Source organism: Mus caroli, chromosome 11 (assembly GCF_900094665.2).
Source record: "Mus caroli chromosome 11, CAROLI_EIJ_v1.1, whole genome shotgun sequence".
Lineage (NCBI taxonomy): Eukaryota > Metazoa > Chordata > Mammalia > Rodentia > Muridae > Mus > Mus caroli.
In genome coordinates, this window is record NC_034580.1 from 80062741 (window position 1) to 80072740 (window position 10000).

At 51.9% G+C, this 10000-nt stretch overlaps 2 protein-coding genes across 2 annotated transcripts in view; both read right to left on the minus strand.

Moving 5' to 3' along the window:
• Positions 1-3268, minus strand: part of Mrm1 (mitochondrial rRNA methyltransferase 1) — a 6836-nt gene extending 3568 nt beyond the window's left edge. Inside the window, exons 1-2 of the mRNA XM_021177043.2 lie at positions 2592-3268; positions 2355-2448 (exon numbers count right to left, since the gene is read on the minus strand). Coding sequence (XP_021032702.1) covers positions 2355-2448; positions 2592-3127 — 630 coding nt within the window. The 5' untranslated portion in view covers positions 3128-3268. The remainder of the gene's footprint in view (positions 1-2354; positions 2449-2591) is intronic.
• Positions 3269-4453: 1185 nt separating this feature from the next.
• The window catches only part of Dhrs11 (dehydrogenase/reductase 11), an 8428-nt gene continuing 2881 nt past the window's right edge, over positions 4454-10000 (minus strand). Inside the window, exons 2-7 of the mRNA XM_021176732.2 lie at positions 9061-9270; positions 6782-6876; positions 6036-6165; positions 5388-5480; positions 5127-5192; positions 4454-5014 (exon numbers count right to left, since the gene is read on the minus strand). Of these exons, the coding sequence (XP_021032391.1) occupies positions 4973-5014; positions 5127-5192; positions 5388-5480; positions 6036-6165; positions 6782-6876; positions 9061-9270 (636 nt within the window). The 3' untranslated portion in view covers positions 4454-4972. The remainder of the gene's footprint in view (positions 5015-5126; positions 5193-5387; positions 5481-6035; positions 6166-6781; positions 6877-9060; positions 9271-10000) is intronic.

The window sequence follows — 10000 nt, forward strand, 5'->3', positions numbered from 1 at the left end:
AAAAACCAAAAAAAAAAAAAAACAAAAAAACCTGCCTTTAATTAAAAAAGAAAGAAAGAAAGAAAGAAAGTCAGTAGTTTAAATGTGACAGTGATGGGGGAGGTGGTGGTGGTGGCACACAGCTTTAATCCTGGCACTTGGAAGGCAGGCAGATCCCTGTGAGTTCAAGGCCAGGTTGATCTACAGAGTGAGCTCCAGGACAGCCAAGGATACACAAAGAAACCCCATCTCTAAATAAATAAATAAATAAATAAAGGCAAGAAAGAACCAACTCCAGAGAATTGTTCTCTGACCTCTACATGCACACACACTGTAGCACACATATCCAACACACACACATGTGCGCGCGTGTGTGTGTGTGTGTGTGTGTATGAACTTGAGACGCTGAAACAGGAGGATAGTGAATCATGAATCTGAGGTTGGCTACATAGCCAATCCTTTTCTCAAAAAGCCAATACAAGGGAATAAATGAAGCTATGCAACTAGATTAGGGGGGGAAAAATTAAGCCAATTTACACAAAAGAGACCCAAGGCCTGAGACTTGGAACATGACAGTGTTTGGAGGTCATGGGATCAAAGAGAATTCACTGGAGACGCCTACAGGAGAGTGCAGAGGCAAAGGGACCGCCAGGGGGAGTAGGTGAGGCTATGACTCACGGACAACGTGTCTGCCTAGTGTAAGCTGAGTTTGATTGCTAGCACTGAAAAAAAAAGGTGATTAAAAACAAAACAAGACAAAATCAGAATGACCATCTGTGCTGGATGCTGTAGACCTGTCAGGTACCTGAGAACTAAGAATGGGCCTTTGAAGCAACATGAAGGATACTGTGACTGTCCGGGGCTTTGATGGGGTACGAGGGTAAGGCTCTGATTAACACGAGGTCAGATGATCACAGAAGACTGTTGGCATGCTGCAGTGGGGCTGGTATCGCTGGGGCAGGCTTTGGTAGGCAGTGGGTCGGGCACAGGGCTGGCTGCTGCCTCCATCCAGCTCTTCCCCAGTAACCGGGGGAAACAATTCTGTGGCCCAGTGCTGGCAGGGAGTGTGGGATGTGAGGGGAGAACTCCACTTCCCACCAGTCTCAGCCAGTTCCTCAGAAGGGGGGCTGCCTGAGAGACGAAGCCAGACATGCTTCTCGACATGTGCTGGTCAATATGAAAATCTCTGAGCACACCGAGCCACTTCCTACAGATTTTAACTTTGTTTTCTTGTTTGGTTTTGTTTTTTACATGAGAGTTAAACTGCATGTAAGTGTATGCACCAGATGGGATCGATGCCTAGGGAGGCCAGAAGAGGGCACCAGATCCCTTGGAACTGGAGTTATAGATGGCAGTGAGCCACCATGTGGGTGCTGGGAATAGAGTCTGGGTCTTCTGAGAGAGCAGTCAGTGCTCGTAACTGTTCTGCCATCTCTCCAGCCCTACTACACGTAACTATTAAGGATTGAAATATAGCTATTCCAAATTGAGATGTATTATGTATAAGCATTTTAAAATGGGATTTAAGCCGGGCATGATGGCACACAACTTAAGGAGGTTAACACAGGAGGATTTCTGAGGAATCTGAGGCCAGCCTGGGCCACACAATAACCTGTCTCAATTTTTTTTCACTAATATTTAAAATGTATGTTTTAATGATAATACTTCATGTTTCTTTTTAGTTTTCTAGATTTGTTGTTGTCTTGTTTTGTTTTGTTAAGACTGGGTAGCCCTGACTGGACTTGAAATAAACGATCTTCCTGTGTCCACCTCTTAAAAGCTGGAATTATAGATATGTGTCATCACGCCTGCATTGTTACTGGAAAATCTGAAATTAGACATATGGCTTGAATATAAGTTTATCAGGCAGCTTTCTTCAGCCTCTTTTCAAGGTTATTTTCTCACTGAGGGATGAGGGTGGGGACGGGAAGGATAGAAGTCTGAGGGACTGCCAAATGCGAGGCAATGCTGCCCCCTAGAGTCTAGCTAGGAAACACACAGCTAAAGAACACTAAAGCACGCCCCTTGCAAAGCCTTGTTTAAATCGCTTTGAAGTTGAGCTTCTATACCGGGTACCCACTCCAGTCCACCAGCTCCCTAGAGTACTGCTGAAGTCCCACGGGTGTCGACATTGACTTGCCGACACAGGTGGCCATGGCGTGTAGTAAATGAGACGAGGAAATCCCTAACTTCAGACGATGCTCTATTTAAAAGGCCCTGGGATCTTTCCTGGTGGGACTTAGAAGGTCGTAGGAATCAATGCCACCACGTCCCTTCTCTTCCTCCACCCCCAATCCACTGCGCTGGAGGTAGCTTTAACATCCTGAACTAGAGTCATCGCCTCCGCCTCTTCTTCCCCTCTCGCCCCATTTTACCTGCAAAAAACCGGGCAGGTCAGGAGTGGCGAACACGTCCATCACCTCCATAGCCCCAGCGCTGGCCTTGCTGACTACTGGAGTAAGCGGACAGCTGCAAAGGATCCCCACGATCCGTGTTAAAACCAGAAAATCTCAAGCCCCGCGCCCTACACACCCCGGGGCTCCCCGCCCAGTGCTTAGGAACTTGGCTCCGCCTCCAGGTTGGGCGCAAAGGGAATTAAGGGAGGTCCGTGCCTGTTTCTCCGGCTGGTGATGACTCTGTCTACTCCGAGGAAGTGAGCGGAGCGCATCACAGCCCCAAGATTGCGGGGATCCTGGAGCCCCTCAAGGACGAGCCACAGCTGCTGAGGGTCGTCGCCTGAGCTCGTGTCTGCCGCCTCATCGCAAGGCCGGGGTCGCAGCGGGCTCACCTCCATGCACACGCCCTGGTGCACCTGGTAGCCGCACAAGGCATCCAGTTTCTGACGCCTGGGCCTCAAGACAGGGATGCCCCGAGCCTCGGCCACCCGGAGCAGCTCGGCTCGCTCCCCCTGCAGCCCAGCCTTACCGGCCTGGAGCAGGAGCCGGGCCACGCGCCGACGGGCGGCCCGCAAGGCCAGGAGGCATGGGGACAGGCCAAATAGACGTTCCAGCCGCTGGGCCGGCGCCAGGTCATCCAGAAGCAAGCGACTCAGCTCCTCCCCGCCAGGCCGTTCCCCGCGCCGAGCCACCGAGGAGAAATGGCGGGCAATCAGGCGACTGAAGCACCCGATCGTCCAGAGTCGCCGCATTGCTCCAACAGCGTCCGAGACTCCACAGACAGACAGCTGGGGAGGACCCGTTGACCTCCTCCCACACTTCGTCCCCGCACAAGGACTGCCCACAACCTGACCCTCGAGCCAAGACAGTCACCTCCCAGCCTCCCACGTGGGTCCCCAGCTTCCGGGTTCTGGAGGCCCAGCCCCCTGTCCGATGACGCACACGTGTGCTTGGCGGCAACCACGTCTCCACAGCACCCCCTACAGGAGTGGGTCGCGCTGCCTCCGCTGACGCAGGCGAGCCTAGAGGCTGGGCTGGTGCTGAGCTAACCTTGGACTGCTCCGGGTGAAGGAAGAAGTTAGGAGGCGTTCACCTGCTCATCCTCAAAGACCACCGCATGTCAGTGGTTTGGCTATCTGTTCAATCCTCAGTCTTGGAGCCATCCTACATCCTGACACAACGTCATAGTTGGGACTTTCTCCCAGAAGCATATCCTGTCAGACCCTCAGAACCCCTAGAATATTTCCCATCTCCCGAAAGCCCCAACGAGCCTATCGTATTTCTGCTGACAAGCAGCCGATGCCCTTAGCCCATGGTAATTCTAGGACTCCCTTGCTCACTGCCCAGACTCCTACTGGCTCTTTTCAGCCTAGTCTTTTAAAATATCTTTTTAAACCTTTTTCCTTTTCCTAATGATTCCTTTTTATTTATTTTTTTTTATGTGCATTGCTGTTTTGCCTGTATGTATGTCTATGAAGGTGTTGGATCCCCAAGAATGTACTGGGTGCTGGGAATTGTACCAGGGTCCTCTGGAAGAGCAGCCAGTGCTCTTAACCTTTGAACTATTTCTCAAGCCCCCACGCCGTCTTTTTTTAAATCAATGTCTCACTAAGCATCCCTCATGGATGGCCTGAAACTCGTTGTGTAGCCCAAATCCATGGAGGTCTCCCTGCTTCTGCTTCTCAGATGTTGGGATTAAAGGTGTGCACCAATATACCTGGCTCCAACTTATTTTTTCAAAATTCTTTCACGTGTGGGCATATTGTCTGTCCGTGTGGCTGTGCACCACATGTGTGCCTGGTGGCCCAGCGGGAGAGAGGAGGATGTAGGACTCCCTGGGACTGGAATCAACATGGGTCCTCTAGAGCAGCAGTGGATGTACTTAATTATGTATTTTGGGAACATTTGTATCCTTGGCTCCTTTGGCTGGCCTGGAACTAACCATCTCCTGTCCCCACTCCAGAAGTGATGTTCCGAATCTACCCACCTTCCTAGCTACCTGGAAGGAATTCTGAGACACCAACCACACGGATCACCAGGAAGGGGGGAAAAACTGAAAGATACTTCTGAAGGCAGAGTAGGTTGTAATCTCTCTCTTTAATTGTTGCATTGAAATGTAGTAGGAGACAGACCCTGATACTCTGTAGCCGTGGTAAGGACCCCAGGGTGAGGGCCAAAACTTGGCTGGAGAGCTGGGTGGGGGGTGCAGGAGGGTTGGGAAGGGGAACCTGGAACCCTGGACAACCACACAGGTAAAAGATGAGGTCTCTGCTGCTCTAACCCTAAGAGGTAGGGGGTAGGGTGCAAGAGGATAGAGCAATACCCCTTCTAGGTACATCCCTTTCCTAGGTCAAAAGGAAGAGGCACAGGAGCCCCAAGAGGGGACTCAGAAGAAGTTAGATAGAACAGTGGAGATTCTGTCTTCTCTCCCCAGCCCATTTTTTCCCATTTGTAATGGGAATCGTCTGACGAACTGTCTATCCCTTAGTGGGGCGGACATAGAAAGTAAGCTGCAGAGTCCAGAAATCAACACCTAAAATCCAGAGGCAGGAGGTGAGCCATGAAGGGTGGGGAAGGTAGGAGCTCCCCACAGAACACTAGGTCACCTGCTCCGTGGGCCTCATCTGGATGTCACCAACCTGTGGAGAGTGGAGGGTTTGAGGCAGCCACCTGCTTAGAGACTCCCTGCTACCCACTTCTGGGCACGGTTAGGCTCTTGCTAGTGGGTAGGCAGCTAAAGACCACACTTACCTGAACATGCGGGGGTGTGCTAAGAACGTAGATGACAGCCTCAGCCACGTCCTCTGGTCTGAGACACTGAAAGCAGGGGTGGGGGGTGTTGAGACAAGAGTAGATCTGACCCTGACCTAAGTTCCTTCCCCGCCTCTGAGGGACTCTAACATCCATCCGCATTCCCACCCCAGCCCTCCAGGAGTGACAAGCACGGCAGAGGGTACAGTATGAGGGAACTTAAGGACTGAGTGGCTTTCCTAGGCCCAGAAGGAGACCCACCTTTATGTGTTCATAGGTGGCAGCTGCTTCCCCCGGGTCCTTGTCATGGAGTTTGAAGGCAAACTGTGTCTCCACCAAGCCTGGAGAGATACACTGGGCCAACAGAGGTCCTGCTCAGCCTGGGCTTTATAGGCCTTGAGGAGGTTGAGGGGAAAGGATCAAGGCCACAGGGCTCCTGCTTCACAGTGACATCTGCCTCATGTCCTCAACTATCCTCCTCCTTCCAAAGTCACCACTGAGAGTTCCGACTGGCAACTCTCACAAGACCCTGCACTACGCATGGAGGGAGTCCTTCCTCTATGTTTCATTAATGCTTTATAAAGTGTTCCTTAAAGCATCATTCTACTTCACAGATATGAAGACTGAGGCTTAGGGAGGTTCAGTGATTTACCCAGAGTCCTGTGGTTTTCTAGGGAAGAGCCAAGAGTGCTGGTATCACAGTCACTGTGTGTGATTTCCCTTAGTCCCTCTCCCCCTCAAATCGTAAGTCCGGCCCTTGGCTTTGAGGTGACAGTCCCTGTAAGGAGCAGCAGCGCCCAGGACTTTTTCACTGTTGAGCGCAGAGTCTCTCAGCAAGTCTCCCTGGGCACGCGCAGGCAGGAGGGCTGGGCCCACGCCATTCCCACCAGGGCTAGACCACAGCCTCACCGTGGCCCGGATGTGGGTCTGGGCCTCCAGAAGCTCTTGCCTGAGTCCCTCTGTCAGTGCAGTGACGGCATACTTAGTCGCACTATAGAAATGGATCACAGACTGGGGTGGGACTCGGTGGCCACACATGCTGGGTGGAAGAAGGGGAGGGGAGAGAGGAGAGAGTGAAGTTCCACAGGCATGGGCAGTGCTCCTATTATCCTGGTCTGCTGGAAACCTTGTCGGAGGGAACCCTGATGACTACCCCTACAGTTCACTGAATACATCTAGTCTCTGTTGTCTGCACAGCTCCTGAAACCTGCTTTGCCTGGAAGCTGTCCTTCTGCTGACTCCATACCCACTCCTGCAGTCAGCCGGCCTCACAGTGTTGTCTGTGTGCTTACTGATATGTGTCCCCTGGGAGATCCCTGGGGCTGCTGCGGGCCATGCCCCCATCAGACAGTGAGCACTCCTATGGTAGAGCCTGTGCAGTCTCTTAGTACAAGGCAGATTGATCCCAGGGCCTGAGGAAGAGGCACAGAGGCGCTCAGTCCCGGGAGAGTTCTCAGGCACTGGCTATGGATGGCAGGGGCTGAGCTGCCCGCTCTATAGACAACCAGAAGTGGGCATTCCCCTTCCTCAGAATCATGCCCTCTTTCACTGCCGAAGAGACTGCCGTCTAGAGGTCGAATGAGCTTCAGCAGAGAGATCCCTATCAGAAGGGTGTCCCAAGGCCTGAGCCTCCGCTGCTGCCCGCCAGGCCTCACCTGTTGATGTTAATGATGTGCCCGTCGTCTACGTTCCGCTCCTTCATGGACTGATAAGCCTCCCGAGTGCAGATGCTGAGGGCCAGCACATTCACCTGCGGGCCAGGGAAGGCAAGAGAGGGGCTCCAGCTTGGGCCCAGTGAGCAGGTGTTTGAGCCGTGGGGCATGGGGGTCAGGGGGTGGGGGTGCCTTCTCTGTGGATGCCCCTTGCCTCACAGCTGCCTCCTCCAGCTGACAGCAGAGGCATGAGGAATGAGCCTCCCACCCGAGCCCAGGACACTGCCAGCCATCTCTGCCACAGTCAGACCTCTCTCCCTCAGGAAACCAGTCACTCTGCTCAGGGACAATGTCCAGACCTAAACAGATTGAAATCCCTCTTGGAATGCCCTAAATCTTTCTCTTCATACAAAGAATCCAGGCCCTCTCACCCTGCCCTTCTCAGCCACCCTGCTCCGCCCATCATGTATGGAGGAAGCTCACACGCCTGCCTTTAACCTAGACCCTGGCAACAGGCCCAGGTGTGGGGAGTCTTCAGAAGGTGGGGTCACTTGCCACTCCCAGCAGGCTGGCAGGCTTCACCTCGAGTCCCCACCATTCACAGAGCAGAGGTCTAAGGAGCTATCTGCTATGAAGCGCCTGTCTTTGGTCTGCTCCACCCATCAGCCTTGCCAGAGAGGCCAGCAGAGATAAAGTTTTCATCAGCCCCTCCTGCCTCTCCCCTCTCCAGAGGAGAGGGAAAGCTGGCAGATTAGCTGGTGCACTTTATCAGGTGTCACCCAGGCATCACGACAGAACACCCTCAGTAAAGACCTGCCTCAGTAACACTTGGGTATTAGGATGGAGAAAGGACTCAGCCCTGTTTCTGGTCCTTTTAACAGGGTGGAAATGTGGAGAATATGGAAGACAAACGAATTCCTAGGAGCATGAATCTCCTAGGACAAACGAATCTCCTAGGTCTAGGGCCTACTAAGATGGGGCTAATGAACTTAGGAGATATTCAAAACAAAGGGGCTTTAGGCACTTAGGAGTCCTTCATTTTACAGGTGGGCGAGCTGAGGGTCAGGTTTAGCTATATGCCTCTACACATGAGGTTATCACTCTGATCTCTCAGAGGACAAGGCTTCCTTTTTCTTGTTCAATGTTCCACTTCTAAGTACCTGTTCATACCAACCTATTGATACCAGATGTAGAGAGGGCTATGGTATTGCTTTCAGCCTCTTAAATACTTTCACACCCTAAAGAAGTAGTTCTCAGCCTTCCTAATCCTGAGACCCTTTAATACACTTCCTCATGTTGTGCTTAGCGCCATTATTTTCGTTGCTACTTCATAACTGTAATTTGGCTACTGTTATGAATCATAATGTAAATATCTGTATTTTTTTGGAGTTCTTAGACAACCCCTGTGGAAGAGTCATTTGATGCCCTTCTAAAGGGATCATGACCCACTGCCCTAATGCCACCCTGTAATACAGCCCGGAAGTTGGAAACGCATGTCTTCCAGGCTGGGTTTGTCCTGTAGACGCTCTTACTACATTTACTAACTTTCTTAGTGTGTGTGTGTGTGTGTGTGTGTCACACTGCTAATGTGGAGGTCAAAGGACAACTTGTAGGAACTAACTCTCTTCTCCCACCATATGGTTCCTGGGTCTTAATGGTAAGCACCTTCATCCACTGAGCCATCTCACTATCCCCTGGCCTGTACATGCTCTGACATCAAAGATCTGCCCATACTGCAGTGGAACAACTAACCTGGATTTGAGCAGGGGCCACCCCTTTATAAGGCCATGTGCTCTCCCACACTCTGTAGTCCATACCTGGCGACAGCGGAGTTTGTGATATTGATGATCTCTAGGTGTCAAACTTAATTAGGAATCCAGGTAATGTAAACCAATTAAGTTGGATAGGACTGAAGCTCAGAGGTTGTCATGAACTTGCCTGAGCCGCCGCACAGTTACATCGGGGCCGGGTGCAAACATAACTTCTCTCATCCCTGTTCCCTTTCGTCCCCTAAGACCACGGTCCCAGGTATCCAGCATGGGCAGGGACATTCAAAACAACCTATAGTTTTCTCCCCTGCAATCTTTCTTCCATTCCATCCAGTCTAGAGTTTATGAACTATCAGGAGCTGGAAGGATGCTATCCACTCACTACCCTTGAGACACAAGTCCTACTGCCCCGGTGGGAGGGAAACTGTCCCCAGGGTTCCTTTGTCTTGCAGGCCCCTATTTACTTCTCTCCTCTCACCACCCAGCCTCTGGCCCCACTTCTGGAACCCTTACATTGAACATGTCCCTCCATCCGCTGGTGCTGCCCGAGAGCAGGGTGTCAGGCCGGGCCATGCCGGCATTGTTGATGCAGATATCCACGCCACTGTGCTGGGATCGGACAGCTGAGAACATGGAGAGGATGTCCTCCTCGTTTGACAGGTCACATCTGTAGGGGATCAAAGTCCCGGGGTAGCCTGCACTCTTACATTCAGCAGCCAGCTCCTATGAAACCCAACAGGAGTCTAACTGGGGTGTGCTGCTCACTTCCAAACCTCCTCACCCAGGGTCAGCCTTCCCTCCCAGGTCACTGCCCAGACAGCTCTAGTGGTAGCCACCTTTTGGCCATACAAGAGAGGCAGGGTCTGCCCATCCCCAAAGCTTGGTCTGTTTGGTCAAAGTCTAAGGGGCTGAGGACACTCCCTGAGTGAAGGAGAATAATCAAGCCGATCAAGAAGGAGTCTCACATACACATGAAAGTCTTCAGTGCTAAGGAAAAGGGGGGAGGCAGGGGTCCTGAGATGCGAGGGAGATTTCTCTTGATACCTTCTAATACCTGGAAGTAAATCTATATATATATCTCTGGCCCCATGTCATTCCTCCACCACTGACTGCCAAGAGATGCTGAGCTGGTTACCCCAGGGCCCAAATTCTCTTTACCAGTCCCTCCCAGAAGGGCTCAGCTCTGAACTGCCATTTTCTCTTCCCAGAAGGCAGACAGAACTTAAAGGTGAGTCCTATACACAGCTCTCAATGGAGGGCTCCTCTTTCTCCCTACAAGTGGCCTGAGTTTTCCCCACCTACTCTTAGACACTCCCTGTGCATATCCTCAGGACATACGGTAGAGCCCTGAGAAAGCAGAGCCACTGAGCTTGGAGGGAACTGACATTTAGAAGTTGGAAGCAAGTAGGCTGTGGGAGGCCAGTGAGTGATTGAGCCTTGTGAAGGTGACTGT